The following is a 23,456-nucleotide window of genomic DNA, read 5'->3' as shown; positions in this document are numbered from 1 at the left end:
TTTTTAAACACAAAGGAAAGTTGAAAGAATTTTACAGTGAAAACCTGTATACCATCACTTAGGTTCAATCGTTATTGCAGTTATTACCGATATATTACTAAATTCATTTTATTGTGGTTCTTAATAGTTAAAATTGGAAACAACACAAATGTCCATCTACAGTAATAGCAGGTAAAGCTACATGCAATGAGGATGAATCTGACAAACTATTTGGAGAACAAAGCACACAAAGATACGGCTGGATGATTCTATTATATACAGTTAAAAACAGGTAAAACTACTGCATAAGGATGCACAAATGGGTGGTAAAACTATAAAGAACAGCAAAAATCTGTCTGAAAAGTCATGACAGTAGCTGTGATCACAAAGGAGTACTGACTGCCAGAGAGGGTCTACTTCTTGGCTTGGGTGGGTGTTTACAGGGGTGTTCTCTTTATCATCACTGTCAAGCTGAATTATACGTTCTAATTGGCTTTGTGTATGTATATTTCACACTTTGTAAAATAGGAGAAACAGGATTCTATTTGTTTCATACACACAAATGTGAGGATGCACACACAACAGCATATATGAATAGATGTAATCAGTGTTTCCACTGGACTTGTTTCTTTATTACACGTTTCTTCATTCCATATAGTGCGTGTGTAAAAATTTTAGAATGAATGCACTATTTTCATTGGGTAAACAAGAAAGCACTTTTCTCTTTTGAAAAAACTATGCATCTACTTCAAAATGATACCAAAATCTTGAACATTTCAACACAAACTGGTCCCAGTACCTATATAAAGCAATTAACATCAGAAAATATCTAAACGGTTCAATAAACACAGGACGTCATACAGTCATGCGCTGCACGTTTCAGTCGACGATGGACGGCACATACAACAGTGGCCCCGTGAGATTAGCACCAGGAGCCCGGGCGCACAGCAGGCTGTACATCTATGATGGTCACACAATGAGGAAATCACCCAACGGCACATTTTTCAGAACGTATTCCCGTCCTTACGCGATGCATGTCTGTATTTAATTTCACAAGTATTCAAAATTCGATATAAAAAACTGCTCTATTAAATAAACATTTTTAAAAAGCATTAAGAAGAAAACTCCCAGAGTGGGCACGGGCGCTAGGCACATACTGTCACAAACTGCGTATGGAAACATAAGCTGTACAATCTGCCAGGAAGACGAGGGGACAGGGTGCTCAGAACCCCACCAGCCCTTGACCCAGCAGTTCGACTTCAAGGAACGTAAGCTAAGAAAATAACCCTCAAAGATGTAGCTACAAGGCTAGTAAGGGAGCAAAAAACTGGACATAACACAACAATAGAGCTTTATTTAAGTACATTTAACTAAGCTCAGTTTAGTTAAATGTGTTTAACTAAAAAATTTAATTAGATGCAATGGAACGCACTGAAGCCACTGAAAACACTACTGACGGGGAACATTTACTGGCAAATGCAAATGTTCAAGGCGTATTCTTAAGTGGGGGAAAAACCAGCACGGGTTACAAGTGATGTCTGCAATATTCCATTTTGTTAAAATGGGAGCGGCAACGATTGATCAATACGGAGTTCAACGGGCTGTTTAAAGAACAAACTGGGACCACTTATTTTTGTGTGGTGGCGTAAAGTGCATTTTCCTTTCACTTTTCTGTATTTATCAAGCCTTCTAAATGGGGCACGTGTTCCTCTAGTGAGAAACACGGAGGAGAACGCTCTGCAGTCCGCCCAGGTCCGGGATCGCCCCGCGCCGCCCGGGATCTGCCCTCCGGCTCCCGCCTCCCGCCCCAAGCGGCCCGGGCCCCACGAGCCTGCTCCCCTCCTCGTCTCCCACACGCCTGTCTTCTCAGCCGTCGCACAGGCACGTCCGTGGCTTATTCTCCGCTCCCGCCGCCCAGAAAGGTGTCGAGGGCGATGACCTTTGTTTCGTTCACTGACCTACTTCCGACCGCGCACGACGGCGCTCGGCACGCGGCGGGCACTCAGCACGCCTGCTGAACGACTGAAGGGGAAACAGGCTCGTTCAGGGCGGCCGCCCACCCGCCTGCCTACCACTTCCGCAGACGCGCTCCCACGACACCCTTCCGTTTCCTTCTCGAGGAACCAGGAAGCGCGCGCTCAGCATCTCACAGAACGCGCCCGCCAGCCCGGAAGCGGGAGCCGGGCACGAGATCGGCTAAACGGGGCCGCGCCGCGCAGGCCACGCGGGGAACTACACTCCCCAGAATCCCCGGTCCTCTCGTGGACTACACTTCCCAGAGGCGTTGGCGGCCGGCCGGCCCTCACTCGCCCCTGCCCCGCCCCTCTGGGCTCTGCGCGGGGCGCAGGTCGTTTGCCGCGGGAGCGAGCGCCTCCGGGGACCGAGGTCCCGCAGGCGTCGCCCGGGGGGAATCCCGACCCGAGGCTGCTGTCGGCCGGGCGGTCCCGGAGCCCCCGCGGCCGAGCGTGGACGGGGAGGCACGGGCCCCGGAAGCGCCGAGCCTGGGCGAGGTGAGCGGCGGAGGGCGGCGGACGCGGGCGGACGGCCCGGGGCTCGGGGCTCGGTGCTCGGGGCTGCGGCTGCGGCCCTTTCCGGAGCCGAGTTCTCGGAATCCGGAGTCTGACTCCTTGCCGGAGGGCGCGGGCGGCGCGGAGACGAGTTGTGCCCGGGATGGCGTGAGGTCCGGAGCGCGGTGCCCCCGCGCCGGCGTGTGCCCTCGGACCTGCTCTGGAGGCGGGGTGCTGGCACTGCCGGCCGCGCTGCGGGGCCGCCGGTGTAGACGGCCCGGCCCACTGCGAGGCGCTGCTGCCGGGGTCCCGGTCCTGGCTCCCTGAGCCGGGGAAGAGGTGGGGCCGGACCGGTGCTGCCCACTCCGGCTCCACTGACTTCCCGCTCCGCTGACTTCCCGCTCCGCGGCACGCGGGGTCGTTCCGAGGCGCGAGGACCGCAGCGCTGCTGGCTCAGAGGCGCGGGCAGCGGAAGGGGCTTCCTCCTGGCCCCTCTTTCTTCCCTCAGATCCGCCTTCGGGAGCCTCCGCCCGTCCTCCGGGAAGAGCGCCGCCGGCGGACATGGCTGCTGCACGGAGGGGAGCGAGGCCTCAGGTGAGCTCACTGCGCCCCGGGCCGTGGCGGCAGCCATGCGTGTCGGGCCTGCCCAGCCCGCGCCAGCGTTCCGAGCCCCAGCCTTTTGCCCTTGGAGGAGTCAGTCCGCCTGGTGCACGGGGGGTCCTGTAGGGCGTGCTTGCCTCCTCTCCCGAATCCGCGTCTAGACTCTCTTTTCCTAGTAGACAGCCCTTTGTTCATTAACCTCGAGTCGCTGTGTGATCGCTAACTCGACGGCTAAGATGCCATGTGTCTTCTGTTACCCGGGGACATGTGCACTTGGCAGAACTCCTTCCTCCCACCTCCCTGTCTTGCCCTTGTCTCCTTCCCTCCCCACTTCCCTGCCCTTGGCAAGAATGCTTTTCTTTTCTTTTTCTTTGCTCCCCCGCGAATCCTCCTGACACCTTCCCCAGGCATCTCCACTCCCCAGGCGTCTCCAGCCCATAGTTTTCCGTTTTTTCTGCCTCTTAACTTTGTGGATCGGGTGCCTTGCTCTCCCACTCTCGCGAAAAGCCTTCTCGACCTGCCGTCTCCATCTTCGTGTCGTGGGGTTGGGGATGGGGATGGGGATGGCCCCCCCCCCCCCCCCCCCGTGAACAAAGCGGAGCCGGGCGGGAGGGGACCCAGTGGGAGAGGTCTCTGGACTCCCAGGCAGAGAGAAGCCCCTCGGGCAGCGGCAGGGAGGTCCGTGGGGTCCGGGTGGTGGAGAGGCCGTGTGCACAGTGGTGAGGAGGTGGGGCTCAGAGACAGGCGGCGGGGTGTGAACCCATCTCCTCTGTTGCCGTTTGTGGGCTTTGGACATGTAACTCCACCTCTCCATGCCTCAGTTTCCTCACCTGTCAAATGGGAGTAAGAGCAGTGCCTACCTCATAGGGTTGGGAGAGCATCAGTGAGTTGGTTCTTGAGAGTGTTAGATGGGGCCGGGCAGATGGTAGATGTTCGTGTGTGGCGCCTGTGGTAGCGGAGTCATATTATTCCAGTAGTAATACTGTTAACGTTGATAGCCAGAAGCTGCTGTGCAGTGTTTCTAGGACCCAGAAAATCCTCCTCCTTTCCTTACTGATCCTCATGTAACAGGAACAGCATCACCTTTGTTCTTGCTGTCATAACAGTTATTAGCCTCATTTTACATATGGGGAAACTGAGGCTCAAAGAAATTAACCTGAATTCAGGCTCAGGGTGTCTGGCCTCCAGGTTCAGGCTTGGGGTATGGTCCAGCCATGCCTCCGGTGCACCTTTCAGAAGCAGGGCAGACCCAGCCCTGTGGTGCCCGAGCTCTTCTGCACTGTGGGCAGCTTTTGGGGAGAGTGCAGTGGGGTTTGTCTCCTGAGGCATGAGCCTGCCACTGCCAGTCTGGGCTGGTCTTTTCTAAGGCTTTCCTTTCCATGCCAGCTGAGCCAGCTTGCTCTCTTGCCCAGAATCTTCTCCATCCCTGCGTGTGACTGGATCCCCGACAGCATCCTCCCCAACCTTGCTGCTGCCCGTGTGGTAGGACCGCGTGGACTCGTGTGTAATACTCAGTGACAGGACCTTTCAGACCAGAGACAGACTATACCGAGTGCTGGGTTAAAAGGAACCTTTAATTACTGTCCTGCCTCTGCCACTAGGAGAGTATGTGACCCGGGTCTTGACTGCCCTGGACCCTGTGTTTCTATCTCAAATGAAGACTGAACTGGGAGATGGTATATGGTCCTGTCCAGCTACGTCTTTCTCTTTCATTGTTCAAGTCATTTCCTGCACTTCTCTTGCCTGCCACTTGGGTTGTAAATTCTTTGAGAGCAAAGGTCATTTCTTGCATTCCTCCCCAATATGCAAGTAATTTAATGCTTTTTCTTACCATAAAAATATTGCATGATCATGGTAAAAATTTTAGAGAATAAAATTTGCACCTATATGTATCTGTATACATGTGTGTACGTGTATATATGTATGTGCGTAGATGTGTTTATGTGTGTGTATATATAGTTGTGTCTATGTACATGTATTTGTGGGTATATGTTTTTCGTGTATACAAAAGAAAGTAAAATTGCCCTTAACCCCACCATCTGGAGGTAATCACTGTCAGTCATTTGTTATGCATCCCTCAACATCATTTTCTACATACATATATAGTTATTTTCAAAAATGGGAGCAAGCTATACACACTGATCTATAACCTTCCTTTCGTATTTAATATCGTGGCTATATTTTTAAGTCAACAAATGTTGACTTATTACCGTCAATTTTAATGATTTCCCAGCATTTTATATTGATTTGATGACAGCTGACATCTGAACCTTTAAAATGAGCCAGACACGGGGTTAAGTCCCTTGAATGGATCGTCTTGTTTGTTCGTTGACTCTCTTTGGGAGGTTGCAAGAGGCCGCTTTGCAGAGTGATTCAGAGTGGAGACCGGCACCTCCCCGGATCCGAGTCCCAGCTCTACTGCTGACCAGCTGTGCGACTTCAGACAAATTTCTTATCCTCTCTGTGACTTTGTTTTCTCTTGTGTAAAATGGGGACAAGAATAGTGCCTTCTTCTTAGGGTTGTTGTGAATTTTAAGTGAAGGTTATATTGCAGATTAACATAAAACTCCAAGAACAGTACCTGACCCATAGAAAGCGTTCAATAAAAGGGAGCTGTTTCAGTCTTTCGTTACTGCTGTCCTCAGGCTTCCGTGAGCACACACATAGTCCCTTAAGTTATTTAACCTAGTCTCCATGATCAGTGATTATTTAGGTTTTCGGTTTTTTTGCTGTCACTAACCCCACGATAAATGTCCTATGTGTGCATTTTTGTGCACTGTTTGTTATAATCCAAATATAGTAATTGGTGAGCTAACAAATATTAGTTTAAAACCGTTTAAAGCTTTTAATATGTATTATTGAAGCACCATCAGAACCATTATTCTAATGGACACTCCCACTGATGGCCTTCGTTCCTCCGCACATCTCTTATTGTGGTTGACACAGAGCCTGGTTCATGCTTCCTGATGCTCAGTATACATTTGTCATTGGTCAGCTGTTCACTAAACAGATGATCTGGAACCTTCAGAACCTGGAATAATAGGAGCAGCATTTCATGGTAGCCCGTCTGCCTCCCCACGCCACCTTCCTCAGTGTGTGATGGGTGGTCCTGGGTGAGATGGGATGGCTTGTCATTATAGGTGTCGGTGACGTTTGAGGATGTGGCTGTGCTCTTTACGCGGGATGAGTGGAGAAAGCTGGGTCCTTCTCAGAGGAGCTTGTACCAGGATGTGATGCTGGAGAACTACAGTAACCTGGTCTCATTGGGTAAGGAAATCGTCCCTGTAGAGAAGGAATTCAGAAATTGGGATAACCGGGAACCTGCTTCTCCGTTAAAAATCGTGGGTCATCAGAAACTTTAGCTGAGCTTTGCCTCAGGCTTGTACAGATTGGGTCTCCATGAATAAATATGAAACCTTTTTCTCCCCTTATGTGCGTGGAATACCCCATGCATGGGGCAGTCTGCACAGCTGCACGTTAGAAGTCCCTCGTAGTTCAGGCTACGTTTTCCTACTCTGATTGTTCTGTGATTTGTTTGCTCATCTCTCAGCAGAGAGCTGCCCTCTGCCCTCTTCATTGACCTTCTGCTTGCCTCCCCAATTCATAAATCAGAATAACGTAGCACCCACTTCCCTAGATGAAAGCTGTGGATCATCTAATAAACTTGCCCTGAGTTTTGCTGTGCGATTGTCCTTACAGGATCTCCACAAATAAGTATTAAAAATATATTCCCCTCATAGGCATGGAGCTGCCCCGGGTATGGGAATGGAGGAGGTGGTGCCAGTAATCAGCCACTTCTCTCGGTATAAGTGCACATTAGGAGTGTCTTCGCGGTTCAGGCATCATTTCCCACAGTGATTGTTCTGGGGTTTGTGTGCACAGCTCTCAGCAGAGGACTTTGTTCAACCTCTGGACCTACCACTTGCCTTTCCTGCTTGACTTTTGCGGGGATCAGCCCCCCTTTTTTGTGAAGGGCCAGGTAGTAAATATTTTAGGCTTTGCAGGCCACATACAGTCTCTGTAACATATTCCGTTTCTTCTTTTTTTAACCATTCTTTTCTCAAGGGCCGTATGTAAACAGATAGTGGCCTAGGTTTGTCCTATGAGCTGTAGTTTGCTTAAGACTGCCATCTTTGAAAGGGAGTCAGACAGTGTTTTCTTGTTTTAACCAAGCTGCTTGGCATAGAATACCTTGATACATAGCTTTTTACAAATTTTAATTCAGTCTGTGCACCTAATATCTTCCATCTGATACAGAAAGCCAGTGGTACCCTCCTAATGAAGGCTGCGTGTTTATCACGGTTCCCTCACATACAACTAGTTATTACGTCGTCATGTCCTGGGAGTCCCTTGCATTGTCCCGAGCACACCCCTCACATCGTGGGGGCACAGCTGGAGCACCCCACAGGAGCCCTTTGCCCCATCCCCTGAGTTTTCCGCTCAGATCTGGGCTACCTCTTTGTGTGGAAACAAAACCAAGTCTTTTTTTTTTTTTTGTCTGTGAGCAGGACTCCCATTTTCCAAACCCAAAGTGATCTCCCTGTTGCAGCGAGGAGAAGATCCCTGGAAGGTGGAGAGAGAAAGTTCTGGAGGCTGCTCCGCAGGTGAGTGGGCGGCGAGTGGGCGGCTCAGGTGCCCAGGAATGGCTGCAGGCAGCAGGCTGGTTGGCAGGCGGACGGCGTGGGGCAGGAATGTTCTCCGGGGCTCAGTCCCCAAGAAGTGCCGAAGGGGACGTGCAGGCCCCGACACGAGCTTCCTCTTTTTCTCTGGTGATCGCTTCACAAATGAATCTCCGTCTCTTTCCTCCTCTCTCCTGTTGCGTCAGAAGAGGGCTACGTTTCCACGTCTTCGTTCACAAACGTGGTGCAGTTATGGAGCTGCGGGTCGGTCATTCTGCCTGAAGCTCAGTGTATGTGGGACAGAGGAGGCGCCAGAGGAGGGGTGTTAGAGAGCTGGGGGGTCCGCGCTGTAACTTGCTTTGGTGCACTTCTCGAGATGTGAATGTCCCCTGGATGACTGCAGACAATTAAAGGATTTTAAGCAAAAGAACGTTACAGTCCTTGATATTTTGGAAAGGTTGGTCTGAATCAGACACAGCACAGACATTCTCCACTAAAGGCATAGCTAAAGAAGCCATGGCATGTCCCTCTGGTGAACAGCGCCACAGTCGGGTAGAGGGCGCAGTGAGGTGGCCCGAGCCCAGGGTGCGGGAAGGATGAAAGCAGGCTGCGCAACACTGCTAAGATGCATCACCGTATGTGTGTAAAGAAAACTGTGTGGGTGTTTGTCTGATGTAAAATGCGCGTGTAAGGGCAGAGAGCAGGGCTGGGGGGCACCCCTTAGCTGGCTCCATTTGGAACGTGACTGAGAATGGGCATGAGGAGAGGGCACTTTATCTCATGTAATGTTTGGATTTCTCGTAGAGCGTATATTCATGAAGTCCTTGTGTAGTTTGACTTTAATAAAAATGGTCACTTTAGAAGCGTTGGCGGGCTTAGATTTAAAGTGAGGCAAAATTAGGAGTGGGAACCTTCCGGAGGTTAATGCATAATGTAGGCAAGACGTTACTGGGGCCCAGACGTGGGGTTCACGAGGGAAGAGGAGGGGCCCTTTGAGGGTGCAGGATGAGTTCGGCGTGGGATGGGTTCATCTGAGATGTAAGTGGAACCCTCGAGTAGAGATCGCCAGTGGACACTTGTATGAGGTGTGGGGTGCTGGAACTCGAAAGGAAGGTCAGGAAGCCATGGTGCAAAGGTGGCATTGAAGATGCCTTGCGATGACCAGGAGAGGGGACAGGGCAGAGGACGGAGTCCCAGGAAACCTCAACTTTTACGAGGTGGGTTAAAGAAGAGTGTGTGGCTGAGCCTGAGAAGGTCATCGGAGGAGAGAAACGGGAGAGGCGGCTGTCTTGGAAGTTGGGGATGGAGAGCTGTTGAACTGGGGAGGCTTGGGCCCTGGAGGAGCCAGGTTCCAGCCCTGCCACTGCGCTCCTGTCCTGTGATAAGCAGAGAGTGAGTTCCATGCTGGGCACTGGCGGTGCAGCAGTGACGGATAGACGCAGGACCTGCCCTGGTGGAGCCCAGTCAGGTGGGGAGACAGCCTCCTGAACTGAGCGCACGAGGGTGTGGAATGACAGGGTCCCGTCAGGACCTGGAAGGAAAGAGACGCAGTGCAGAGACCGCGTGGAACAGGAGGGGGTGGTGCTGGCAAAGGCTTCCTGATGAAGGGCCGGACCCCAGGATGTGGAGTGTTCCAGGCATCGGAAAGGGCCTATGTGCGAGTCCAGAGAAAGGAAGCCAGCGTGTGCAGATGGGAGCGGGAAGAGCAGAGAAGAGTCAGCAGGAAAGGAGCATGGACCAGATCCCACTGGGCCCGGGGAGCCCCGTCACAGGGTCTGGTCTGTGCCTGAGAGCCAGGCAAGCCCTGAGGAGCTGGGAGGAGCTGCAGCCCCAGGGTTACATTCTGCCAAGGTCAGCCTGCGGCCAGCAAGGAGCCCGTTGGTGCGACATGGGGGGACTTGTCTGAGGCTGGGACAGGTCCAGACAGTCAGTCCACCGCCCTCACCTCGTGGGCCCAGCAGAGGAGCTGCGGGCCAGGCTGCCTCAATGCTCCAGCCCCACGCCAGGGGGAGATCTCCTCCTGCTGTAAGTTGAGGTTTTTGATGTGGGAACCACACTTGTCTATCTATCATTTCAACTCTCATTTGGGAGAAATAGACTAATTTTGTGGATACTGGCAGACGCCACCCCAAAGTAAGCAGAGAGTGCAGGCAGCAGGGAACAGCTGCGAGTTGGGAGGGGTGTCAGTCCTGCTTTTTAGGGTGGGCGAGTCTGGCCTGAAAGCTCAGGGGCAGAGAAGAAAGGACCCTCTCCCCTCCCCGGGAGCCTCTCATCCGTGAGTGAGTCTCCCGTCCTGAGTGAAGTGGGTGTTGTTGGCTTAAACAGAATAGACGGTCTGGCTGGAGGCCAAAGCTGTCCAGGGAGGTGCTGGGACCACCTGGCGATGGGGTCGCCGTCCTCAGTTAGCCCCTGCTCGGGTTTGCCAAGACGCCCCTAAAGGCAAACTGTGGGTGGGTGTCTGGAGGGGTCAGGGCGTCCGAGCCGGCCAGTGCGTGTTCCTCTCAATGGGTGAACCTCCTCTGTTCCCTCAAGATGAGAGCAGACAGGACATCCTGGGAGTGTGGGCGTGTGGCTATGTCTTTCCCGCACCCCTGACGAGTCTCCATCGGCCTGGACTAAAGTGGCCTCAGAACGGCTCCCCCGGGGAAGGCAGCACTTCCCTGCGGGCACAGGTGAAGGATCTGGACGCTCCTGGAGGCACCCCCGATTGTTAACTCTAGAGCAGAGCCGAAGCCTTCCCTTTGAACAGCCAGGGACAGGAAAGAGCGCGCTCCACCAGAGGACTCCTCCCACCTCTGGATGCCTCCAAATGTTCTTTAAAAAAGTTTTCTTCCCTTCAAAACTGTTCACAAGTAGGAAAAACAAAACAAACCGGAAAGACAGTCGTGTCCTCCCTGAGTGCGGATGTTCCAGTTGAGAGGTGAGAGGCGCTGACCCCAAGGGTGTGCGTCTCATCTGAGTCTTGCTTAAGAAATGAGCCCCGAGTATACTCACGGAGGCCATGCTTTTCTGGAAGAGTTAGGATGAGAATGATGTGAGTAAACCAACTTGTGCGTCTCGTGAGTTGGGTTTACACCCAAATGTGGAAATATTCTTGAAATCTGAAATTCAGAAATCCAGAGATGATCTGGGTAAACCGTTACCTCCAGTGAAACCGTGCTTGTCTTTCCTTGTCTTTTTCTCTTCCTTTGCTGTCTTTATGCGAGAAACCGAGTCGAGCGGACTGAACTGTGCAGGGTGGTCAGCTGAGGGTCGCTCGGGCTGCCTTCCACTCCCGGGACTTGCTGGCGCTCCTGCAGGGAAGGCCGGGTTTTCCAGTCGCACAAAGTGCTGGCGGGGTCGCAGTCTATGGCAGTAGGTGCGGTGGTTTGAGAGAGTGAATTTCTCACAAGGTGAAAGTGGAGCCCACGTGCTCCGTAGCCCAGTCTAATATGTGTGAGTTAGCCTGTCCTTGCCCCCTGCCCTCCCCAACAAAGACCCCCACATGCCCCTGCACCTCCCATCCTGCCGCCGACATCTGTTCTCCCTGTAGCTGCCAGAATGACCTACAGTCACACATGCTTAACGACAGGGGTAAGTTCTCAGATGTGTCATTAGCTGATTTTGTCATTGTGCACACATCATGGAGGTCACTTACACAAACCTAGACCATGTAGCCTACTACACGCCTGGGCTCTATGGTACTGTTCTTACGGGACCTATGCGGTCCGTCGTTGACTGACATCATTGTGTGGCACATGAACGTATCTAAAAGGCAAATCAGGCCGACTCACTCCCTTGCTCACAACCTCTGGTGGCTTCCGTCACCTAGAGCACAATCCAGAGTGGCCTGAGAGGCCTGCATGGTCTGGCCCCAGCTACCCTTTCCCCTCCTTGCACTCTGCCCTTCATTCGAGGACTCTGCTCACCCTGGCCTCCTTGCACTTGTGCCACGGGCCAAGCAGGGTCCGCCTCAGGGCCTCTGTACTTGCTTTTCCTCTCCTGGAGTGTTCTTCTGCCTCATGGCCGGAGCCCACATGTCCCACTCCCGGGTCACACAGCTCATGTAAGACACAACCTCCATCCCCCATGTCCTTGATGCCCTCCCCGTGCTTCCTCTTCCTCTGAGTGCTTAGCACTGCATGGTGGTACCTGTTTACTTACTATCTGTGTCTTCCTCTCGATTGTAAACTCCCTTATGCTGGGTTGTCTGTTTCATTTGTCCCCATTTCCCCAGTGCCTTGTCAGAGTAGGCCTTCGGTGAGTGAATGCCTGAAGGGCTTGGCTAGGTTGTGCTCTTGGAGACAGACAGAAGTGGACCAGCTTCAAGGCTATTTGGGGGATAAAGCAGTGGGACTTGGAGATGGATTAGATACAGAAGGTAAAGGAAATGGAGGTGTCAGAGATGCTTGCTTGGTTTGTGGCTTGTTCTGGGATGGACAGTGATATTCACAGAGATAGTGGCACTGGGAGGAGATCAGATTTGGGGGATGGCGTAAATTTGGTTTTTTACTTTGAGGGGAAATTTTACTTGTTTAAAAAAGTTTTTTATTTTGAGATCATTGTAGATTCACATGCAATTATAAGAAATAGAACAGAGAGATTTCATGTCCCTTTACCTAGTTCCAAAACTATAGTACAACATTACAACCAAATTATTGATGTTGATACAGTAAAGAGACAGAAGAATTCCTTCAGTCACCATAAGGATCCCCTCTCGTCACCCATTGTTTAGACATACCCACTTCCATCTTATTACCTGTCCCTGTCCCCCGCCTCCCCTTGTCCTTAACCCCTGGTAACCACTAATCCATTTCTACAATTTTGTCATTTTAAGGATGTCATATAAATGGAATTATACAGTGTGTAACCTTTTGGGAATGGTTTTTTTCTTTCATCATAGATCTCTGGAAGTTTATCCAAGTAGTTGTGTGTATCACTATTTCCTTCTTTTGACTGCTGAGTGGTATTCCATGAAATGGATATACCATAGTTTGTATAACCAGTCACTTATTGAAGGACATCTGGATTGTTTCCAGTATTTGACAATTTCAAATAACACTGCTATAAACATTTATGTGCAGGTTTTTCTGTGAAAATAAGTTTTCATTTCTGTATCATAGATGCCCAGGAGTACAATGGCTGATCATATGTTAGTTGCATGTTTAGTTTCTGAAGACACAGCCAAATTGTTTTACAGAGTGACTGGAAACATTTTACATTTCATATTCCACTCACAATGTAGTGACATATGAGTACAGTTTCTCTGTATCGTTGCCAACATTTTATGTTGTCACTAGTTTTTATTTTAGCAAGTTCTGTTATGTGTATGGTGATAAACATTGTGATTTTAATTTGCATGTTCCCTGATGTTGAACATGTTTCCATGTGCTAATTGGCCATCTGTATATCTTTGGTGATATGTCTGTGTCTTTTGTCCATTTTCTGATTGAATTGTTTGGTTTTTTACTGTTGAGTTTTGAGGGTTCCTTATATAGTCTAGATCGTGGTCATTTGTGGATATGTGGTTTGCAAATATTTTCTCATAGTCTTTAGTTTCCTTTCGTCCTCAAACATGTCTTACAGAACGAAAGTTTTAATTTTGATGATGTCCAATTTATCAATGTTTCCTTTTATGAATTGTCCCTTTGGTGTCAAATCTAAGAACTCTTTGCCTACCCTTAGATCTTAAAGATTTACTTCTGTTTTTTTCTAGAAGTGCTGTAGTTTTACATTGTACATTTATGTTCATGATCCTTTTTGAGTTAATTTTTGTATTAGAAGTGGGGTTAGGTCAAGATTCACTTTTTTTGCTTATGGACATTCAGTTGTTCCAGCATTATCTGTTGAAGCAGCTGTCTTTCCTCCACTGAATTCTTTTGTACCTTTGTCAAAAATCAGTTGAGCATATTTGTGTGAGCCTATTTCTCGGTGTTCTCTTCCACTGATCTGTATATATCCCTCCACCCACACCACATTTTGTGGGTTACTGTAGCTATATAGAGGCCTTAATGTTGGGTAGAGTGATTATTCCCAGTTTATTCTTCTTCTTGAAAGTTATTTCAGCTATTCTAGTTCCTTTGCCTTCCATATAAATTTTAGAATAATCTTATCTATCTGCAAAAAAATCTTGCTGAGATTTTGATAGGAATTGCAGTAAATCCATATATCAACTTTGGGACAGTTGAGATCTTTACTAAGTCAAATCTTCCCATCCATGAATATGGTACATCTTTCCATTTATTTAGCTCTTCTTTAATGTCTTTCATCAGTGGTTTATAGTATTCAGCATACAAGTCCTGTACGTGTTTTAAGTTTACACCAAAGCATTTTTTGAGTGATTATTAATGGCATTGTAGTGATAATTTCACCACCACATGTTCATTGCTAGTATATGGAAATATTGATTTTTGTATGTTTATCTTGTATCCTATGACCTTTCTGAACTCTCTTATTAGTTCTGGGAGATGTTTTGTAGATTCCTTGGGATTTTCCATGTGTTGTCATCTACAAATAATAGTTTTATTTCTTCCTTTCTGATCTGTATACCTTTTGTGTGTGTGTGTATGTGTGTGAGGAAGACTGGTCCTGAGCTAACATCTGTTGCCAATCTTCCTCTTTTTGCTGGAGGAAGATTGTCCCTGAGCTGACATCCATGCCAGTCTTCCTCTATTTTGTATGTGGGATGCTGCCACAGCATGGCGTGATGAGCAGCGTGTATGTCCAGACCCAGGATCCAAACCCGTGAACCATGGACCACTGAAATGGAGATTGCAAACTTAACCACTATGCCACCAGGCCAGGCCCCTGATCTGTATACTTTCTATTTCTTTTTCTTGCCATAGTCTACTAACTAGACTTGCAGTCCTACACTGAATAAGAGTATTAAGAGCAGACATTCTTGTCTTGTCCCCAATCTTATGTACAAAGCATTCAGTCTTTCATCGTTAACTATAATGTTAGCTATAGGTTTTTGTACATGCTGTTTATCAAATTGAGATATTTTTCTAGGAGTTTTTACCATGAGTGGATGTTGGATTTTGTCAAATGGTTTTTAATATATCATTTGATAGGATCATGTGATTTTTCTTGTCTTGCCTGTTAATATTGTAGGTTAATTAATGCTGGTTTTTCAAAGAGCAAACCAGCCTTACAACACTGGAATGAATGCACTTGGTTATGGTGTATAATTCTTTTTATATATTGCTGAATTCTATTCCTAATATTTTAAGGATTTTTACATTTATATTCATGAGAGATGCGGTCTGTTGGTTTCTTTTTTTCATATTGTCTTTGTCATATCAGGGCTGTATTAGCTCCATAGAGTAAATTAGGAAGTGCTCTCTATCCTGATGTACATGTGACAGAGGATTTCACATGTACCAGTGTAAATTCCAGTTGTATTAAAATTAGAAAACTAAAAATCAGACTTAACCAAATTGTCTGTTAATGAAATCTGGTTGAATAAATGCAGGTAGTTCCTCAGAGTGGAATTCTAGGTAGCTGTGAAAAAGGAATGAAGACCTCAGTAAACTCCTCTGTGGATCTCCATAATATATTACTAAGGGAGGGGAATGTAGAACAGTGAGTATCACACTTTTATGTAATATGGAAGGTGATACAGATCTATATATAGTTATGTATAAGGTAAGGGAAGAAGAAAAGATGAAGAGGACAAGGACAGAATCAAGATTTCTCTGAAAGAACCTTGTTTTATAGTTTTGAATTTGGAGCTATGAAAATGTCTTATAAAATTAAGTAAACAAGAAAAAAGAATACCTGAAAATTGAAAGCAAAATGAAACAAATGAACCTCATTGTGTTTCAGGTTAATGGTTTAACCAAAGCAGAAAAGAATTATTTCAATTATGTCTTTAAAATATGGCAATTTGAGTGAATATTCTAGTGGGTTATATAGCCTGAGGATAAAAAGAATTGCAAACAAATCTTAAATTGTTTTTCATGTTCATATTTTTAACAATAATACTGGTATTGTTACTTTGAAATTATATAAGAAAAACAAATGAGTAATTTTGTTAGTATCATTAGGATCCAGTTTTCAGTATGAGAGAAGAGATGCAAATATAAAATGAAAGAGGTTAAGTAGCATTGTTATAATATTAAATTTGAATTGAAAATGTTAGAATGAACTCATGATTATATAGTCTCATTTAAAAAGTATTTCCTAGCTTTATCTTCTTTTTATTATTATTAAGGTTATAAAAGTTAACATCCTTGTGAAATTACAGTTGTACATCATTATTAGTCATGTTGTAGGTACACCACTTCACCCCTAGTGCCCTCCCCCCACCCCCCTTTCCCCTGGCAACCACCGATCAGTTCTCTTTGTCCATATGGTAACTACCACCTATGAGTGGAGACATACAGAGTTCTTGTTTCTCTGTCTAGCTTATTTCACTCAACATAATACTCTCAAGGTCTATCCATGTTGCTGTGAATGGGACGACTTTGTCCTTTTTTATGGCTGAGTAGTATTCCATTGTGTATATATGTACCACAACTTCTTTATCCAGTCATCAGTTGCTGGGCACTTAGGTTGGTTCCATGACTTGGCTATTGTGAATAATGCTGCAATGAAGATACGGGTGCATAGAACTTCTGGAATTGCTGATTTCAGGTTCTTAGGATAGATACCCAGTAGTGGGATAGCTGCGTCATAAGGTATTTCTATTAACTTTTTGAGAAATCTCCATACTGTTTTCCATAGTGGCTGCACCAGTTTGCATTCCCACCAACAGTGTATGAGGGTTCCCTTTTCTCCACAGCCTCTAAAACATTTGTCACTCTTGGTTTTGGATATTTTTGCCATTCTAACAGGTGTAAGGTGATATCTTAGTGTAGTTTTGATTTGCGTTTCCCTGATGATTAGTGATGATGAGCATCTTTTCATGTGTCTATTGGCCATCCATATATCTTCTTTGGAGAAATGTCTGTTCATGTCCCCTGCCCATTTTGTAATTGGGTTATTTGATTTTTTATTCTTGAGTTGTGTGAGTTCTTTGTATATTCTGGAGATTAACCCTTTGTCGGATAAATAACTTGTGAATATTTTTTCCCATTTAGTGGGCTGTTTTTTTGTTTCAATCCTGTTTTCCTTTGCCTTGAAGAAGCTCTTTAGCCTGATGAAGTCCCATTTGTTTATTCTTTTTGTTGTTTCCCTCATGTGAGGGGTTATGGGGTCCGAAAAGATTCTTTTGAAGCTGATGTCAAAGAGTGTGCTGCCGATACTCTCTTCTAGGAGACTTATTGTTTCAGGCCTAATCTTTAGGTCTTTGATCCATTTTGAGTTTATTTTAGTAAATGGTGAAAAAGAATGGTTGATTTTCATTCTTTTACATGTGGCTGTCCAGTTTTCCCAGCACCATTTTTTGAAGAGACTTTCTTTCCTCCATTGTAGGCCCTCAGCTCCTTTGTCAAAGATTAGCTGTCCATAGATGTGTGGTTTTATTTCTGGGCTTTCAATTCTGTTCCATTGATCTGTGCATGTGTTTTTGTACCAGTACCATGCTGTTTTGATTACTCTTGCTTTGTAGTATGTTTTGAAGTCAGGGATTGTGATGCCTCCAGCTTTGTTCTTCTTTCTCAGGATTGCTTTAGCAATTCGGGGTCTTTTGTTGCCCCATATGAATTTTTGGATTCTTTGTTCAATTTCTGTAAAGAATGACATTGGAATTCTGATTGGGATGGTATTGAATCTGTAGATTGCTTTAGGTAGAATGGACATTTTAACTATGTTTATTCTTCCAATCCATGTGCATGGAATGATTGTTTCTAATAGTTTTTCTATGGCTTCTTTGGGGTTTTCTATATATAAGATGATGTTGTCTGCAAACAGCGAGAGTTTTACTTGTTCGTTGCCTATTTGGATTCCTTTTATTTCTTTTTCCTGCCGAATAGCTCTGGCCAACACCTCCAGTACTATGTTGAATAAGAATGGTGAAAGTGGGCACCCTTGTCTTGTTCGTGTTCTCAGAGGGATGGGTTTCAGTTTTTGTCCGTTGAATATAATGTTGGCTGTGGGTTTGTCATATATGGCCTTTATTATGTTGAGGTACTTTCCTTCTATACCTATTTTATTGAGGGTTTTTATCATAAATGGATGTTGGATCTTGTCGAATGCTTTCTCTCCATCTGTTGAGATGATCATGTGGTTTTTGTTTCTCATTTTGTTAATGTAGTGAATCACGTTGATTGACTTGCGGATGTTGAACCATCCCTGTGTCCCTGGTATAAATCCCACTTGATCATGGTGTATACTCTTTTTGATGTATTGCTGTATTCAGTTTGCCAAAATTCTGTTGAGGATTTTTGCATCTATGTTCATCAGTGATATTGGCCTGTAGTTTTCCTTCTTTGTGTTGTCCTTGTCAGGTTTGGGGATCAGGGTGATGTTCGCTTCATAGAGTGTATTAGGGAGTGCTCCATCTTCCTCAATTTTCTGGAATAGTTTGAGAAGGATAGGTATTAAATCTTCTTTGAATGTGTGGTAGAATTCTCCAGAGAAGCCGTCTGGCCCTGGACTCTTATTTTTGGGAGGTTTTTGATTACTGTTTCTATTTCTTTACTTGTGATTGGTCCATTCATATTCTCTATTTCTTCCTCATTCAGCTTGGGTAGGTGGTATGAGGCTAGGAATTTATCCATTTCTTCTAGGTTGTTCAATTTGTTGGCATATAGTTTTTCATAGTATTCTCTTATGATCCTTTGTATTTCTTCGGTATCTGTTGTGATTTCTCCTCTCTTGTTTCTAATTTTATTTATTTGAGACATCTCTCTCTTTTTTTTTAGTGAGTCTGGCTAAGGGTTTGTCGATTTTGTTAATTTTTTTGAAGAACCAATTCTTTGTTTCATTGATCCTTTCTACTGTCTTTTTTGTTTCAATATCATTTATTTCTGCCCTAATTTTTATTATTTCCCTCCTTCTACTGGCTTTGGGCTTTGTTTGTCCTTTTTCTAATTCCGTTAGGTGTCGTTTGAGGTTGTTTATGTAAGATTTTTCTTGCTTATTGAGGTGAGCCTGTATTGCAATGAACTTCCCTCTTAGGACTGCCTTTGCTGTGTCCCAAATCATTTGGTACGGTGTGTTTTCATTTTCATTTTCATTTGTCTCCAGGTAATATTTGATTTCTTCTTTAATTTCTTCAATAATCCATTGTTTGTTCAGTAGCATGTTGTTTAGTCTCCACATTTTTGGCCCTTTCGCAGCTTTATTCTTGTAGTTGATTTCTACTTTCATAGCGTTGTCATCAGAAAAGATGGTTGATATTATTTCAACCCTCTTGAACTTATTGATGCTTGCTTTGTTTCCCAAGATATGGTCTATCCTTGAGAATGTTCCATGCATGCTTGAGAAGAATGTGTTACCTGCTGTTTTGGATGAAGTGTCCTATATATATCTATTAGGTCCATCTGATCTAATTTTTCATTTAATTCTAGAATTTCCTTGTTGATTTTCTGTATGGAAGATCTGTCCATTAGTGTTAATGGGGTGTTGAGGTCCCCTACTATTGTATTGCTGTTGATGTCTCCTTTTAGTTTTGTTAATAATTTCTTTACGAATTTTGGTGCTTCTGTGTTAGGTGCATATATATTTATAAGTGTTATGTCATCATGGTGGAGCATCCCTTTTATCATTATATACTGCCCCTCTTTGTCTTTCTTTATCTGTTTTGCTTTGAAGTCTACTTTGTCTGATATAAGTATGGCAACACCTGCTTTCTTTTGTTCATTATTAGCTTGGAGTATTGTCTTCCATCCCTTCACTTTGAGTCTGTGTTTGTCTTTGAGGCTGAGGTGTGTTTCCTGGAGGCAGCATATTGTTGGATCTTGTTCTTTGATCATCCTGCCGCTCTGTGTCTTTTGATTGGAGAGTTCAATCCATTCACATTTAGAGTGATTATTGAAACGTGGGGGCCTACTGTTGCCATTTTATCACTTGTTTTCCTGTTCTTTTGCATTTGTCCTGATGGAGAGCTATTACTTTGTTTTATTGTCCTTCTGCTTATCTCCTTTGTTCTGGATTTTGTAACCCCTTTCCCTTTTTTGATTTTTCAGGAATGAGTTTCTTCCTGAGCAATTCTTGAAGAGGAGCTTTTGTGGTGATGAACTCCCTTAACTTCTGTTTATCTGGGAAAGTTTTTATTTCTCCATCGTATTTGAAGGATATTTTCACTGGGTAGAGTATTCTTGGCTGCAGGTTTTTGTCCTTCAGAGTTTTGAATATTTCATTCCAATCTCTTCTAGCCTGTAAGGTCTCTCTTGAGAAATCTGCTGATAGCCTTATGGGGTTTCCTTTGTAAGTTATTTTCTTCTGCCTGGATGCCCTTAGTATTTTCTCTTTGTCGTTGACTTTTGCTAGTTTCACTACTATATGCCTTGGGGTTGGTCTTCTTGCATTAATAAAGTTTGGAGATCTATTGGCTTCTGTCACATGAAGTTCCATCTCTCTTCCCGAGTTTGGAAAGTTCTCAGCTATTATTTCTTTGAACAGGCCTTCTGCCCCCTTCTCCTTCTCTTCTCCCTCTGGTATACCTATAATCCTTATGTTGCATCTCCTAATTGAGTCGGATAATTCTCAGAGAGTTTCTTCATTTCTTTTTAGTCTTAGTTCTCTCTCCTCCTCTGCCTGCAGCATTTCTATATTCCTATCCTCCAAATTGCTAATTCTGCCCTCCATATTATCGACCCTACTGTTCAGAGAGTCCAGATTTTTCTTAATCTCCTCCATTGTGTTCTTCATCGCCAGTATTTCTAATTGGTTCTTCTTTATAGTGTCAAGCACTTTTGTGACATAGCTCCTGAACTCGCTGAGTCGTCTATCTGAATTCTCTTTTAGCTTGTTGAGTTTTTTCATAATGGCAGTTTTGAAATCGTCATTTAGGTTATAGATTTCATTGTTTTTGGGATTGTTTTCTGGGTGCTTGTCATTTTCCTTCTGTTCTGGAGATTTAATATATTTTTTCATAGTGCTTAATGGCGTGGATTTGTGCCTCCGCATAGAGATAGAGTTTAGTCGCTGCTTCCACTTGTTGCAACTGGTTTGGGGGACGGGTGCAGCTGTTTAGACTGCACCAACCAGGAACCCTGTCAGCTGTTACTGACTGGGCCTGGACCCCTCCTCGTAGTCACAGTGGTCTTGTGGGGTCCCTCGTCAGTTGTGGGGGCAATCACAAGGGGGCCTCAGGCTGCTGGTGCCTACTGTTGCAGCCCACTTAGACGTGCTCCCTCCTTGTGGTCTGCAGCGGTGTTGTGGGCTTTCCCAGCAGCCAGGAGCAGGATCACTTATAATCTCCGATTTGTCCCTAACAGAGCCCACCAGATCACACTTGTCCACTATAGGTCCCAGCAGAGCTATGGGTTATCTTCTGCAGTCTGTCGTTAGCTCACCTAGCTGTGCTGCTTTTGCCCCAGGGCCTTCCCGCCTTGTGATTGCCAGTCGGGACCTCTCCACTAGTGCTGTGCAGAGGCTTTTGCTGAGGCTGCTGTAGGAACCTGGAGTTCCCCCCTGGGCTATGTAGCTGTTTCACCGGAGCTCCACTCTGTCCCACTCCACTCTCACAGGATCTCTGGGAGCCGCTTGCCTCGTCTGGGACATGGCCAGAGTCCGTGGGCTTGGCGGTGGCTTGTAAGCTGCTGCCTTGTGGGGAATTCTGCTCTAGGGAGCTTCCTGGTGTTCTGAATGCTGGGCGGGGCCTCCCTGCCAATGGCGAGCAGAGGCCCTCCCTGCTGGGGGTTGCGGGACCTTGGAGCGACCCTCCGGGCCGCAGAGCTGGGTGTTGGAGCTCCACCCAGTCCCCAAGCGTGTCCACGGGATGTCTGGGCACCCCCTGCACCGACCTGTGCGCCGGAGACCGTGAGCCCAGCGGCAGCTTGCGGTCTGGAGCCACCCCGGGGGATCTGCCCACCAGGAGCTTCCCTTTGTCCTGGATTCTGGGCGTGGCCTCCCTGCTAATGGCGAGCAGAGGCTTTCCCTCCCGGGGAGATGCAGGACCCCGGAGCCTTCCTCCGTGCCGCAGAGCCAGGCGCTGGAGCTCCAACCGTGTCGCCAAGCACGTCTACGGGAAGTCCAGGTGCCCTCTGTACCGAGCCGTGCACCAGAGACCATGAGCCCAGTGGCAGCTTGTGGTCTGGTGCCATGCCGGGCCTGCCAGGTGCTTCTCTTTGTTCTGGCTTCTGGGTGGGGCCTCCCTGCTAATGGCGAGCAGAGGCCTTCCCTGCCGGTGGGTGCGGGGCCCTGGGGAATTCCCCCTGGGCTTAAGTGTGATCTCAGGTGGCTTGGGTAGGGCTGTTGTCACCTGTTTCCACCGTCGCTCCGCTGGTGAGTGCACACTCCTGCCCTTGGTGTGTGGCGATGCTATGGGGGAGTCCACTGGAAGAGAGCCTCCTGTAGGAACCAGGCTGTCCGGGGGTCGGGGGTCAGAGAGTTTTCACCTATTTCCACCTCCTCCCAGGGGGAAGTCCGTCTGCCTTCTGATGTGTAGTAGCATGAGACTTTTAGGCATCTTGAGATGCTATCTGGATATCCTTTGTTAATTGGTGAATGTCCAATTAGTTGTCTCCTAGCTTTATCTTTGAAAGAAGCCTTGAAACAATGACCAACCTAGTAGTAATGAACACCTCTAGTTCCCAGACTACACTTTGTAAAGACCTTTTTCCATTATCAGGAACCAGGGCTCCTTGGAAAAGTGACTGATTCTACTACGTTTGGGAAGATGTTCTAGATGAACAGAATATCTTGTCCTACAGGAAAGGAAGAGCTCCCAAGACAAATGAGTCACATCAGGAGCTAATTTGATAGAATTCAAATTAGCCATAAATGGGACATTTTTGAGCATGTAAAGGAGTAATGAATACAAAGAATTAAAAAAGAAAAAGCAACCAAACATGAAATATGGTAAAATTCGTAAGTTTATGTTGATACTTAAACAAAAAAAAGCTTCATTGGTCACTTTTGGAGGATGCTAGAGAACCAAGTCATTATCTTAAACACTGGCAAATAAAGGGAGAGGAAAAAAATAATTTCCTGCCTTTCCTTTAGGAACCGTATCTCAGGCTAACCATAATTTATGAAGGAAGGTTATTTTTTATTAGAATAATTCCAGCTAATAAATGCAGAAAAATGGTAGAATTAGAGCATCACTATTTTGTAACCCCTAATGAGATCATGGATCTAGTTAGTGATTATCAAAAGCTGCTAAAATCAGGAAATTGTAAAGCTAACGGGGAACTTTATAAGATGTATCAGGCTGAGACCACTTGAATGTATTCATCAGTTGTAACATTATAAAAATAAACAGATATTAGTGCCTCTGGATATAATACAGTAATTGAGGTTGGATCTGATCAGGCCTCTAGGACCGTCTACTAATTTACAGGAGATAGAGGCACGTGTGAAACACACAACAGATGTGCAATTAGTAACACCCAGAATATGTGACATTCTAGAGGCCAAATGACCTTCACTTCAACAGGTTACAGATTACATTTATAACCTATAGATTAAAAGAGATTTAAGAGACATAGCAACCAAATTCAGTGGGTGAACCTTGATTGTTTCCCAATTGAAAAAATGTATGAGACAATTAGGAATATTTGAACACTGCTTGTATATAAGATGCTGTTAGAGATTAGTGTTAATTTCATTGGCACTATTATGTTGAGACGTTTGAAGCTGTTTTTCCCCCTTCAAGCCATTTATTCATGGTGACTGTACCAGTCTTTGTGTGTAGGTAGTCATCTGTCCATCTTGATAC

At 46.1% G+C, this 23,456-nt stretch overlaps 1 protein-coding gene across 1 annotated transcript in view; it reads left to right on the top strand.

Moving 5' to 3' along the window:
* The first annotated feature begins 2,356 nt into the window (after positions 1-2,356).
* LOC103540006 (zinc finger protein ZFP2) overlaps positions 2,357-23,456 on the top strand; it is a 103,990-nt gene continuing 82,890 nt past the window's right edge. The window contains exons 1-4 of the mRNA XM_070570100.1: positions 2,357-2,489; positions 2,995-3,080; positions 6,227-6,353; positions 7,595-7,690. Coding sequence (XP_070426201.1) covers positions 3,048-3,080; positions 6,227-6,353; positions 7,595-7,690 — 256 coding nt within the window. The 5' untranslated portion in view covers positions 2,357-2,489; positions 2,995-3,047. The remainder of the gene's footprint in view (positions 2,490-2,994; positions 3,081-6,226; positions 6,354-7,594; positions 7,691-23,456) is intronic.

This window comes from Equus przewalskii, chromosome 13 (assembly GCF_037783145.1).
Source record: "Equus przewalskii isolate Varuska chromosome 13, EquPr2, whole genome shotgun sequence".
Lineage (NCBI taxonomy): Eukaryota > Metazoa > Chordata > Mammalia > Perissodactyla > Equidae > Equus > Equus przewalskii.
Note: the sequence above shows the minus strand (reverse complement) of the source record. Positions and strands in the feature narration are given on the sequence as shown.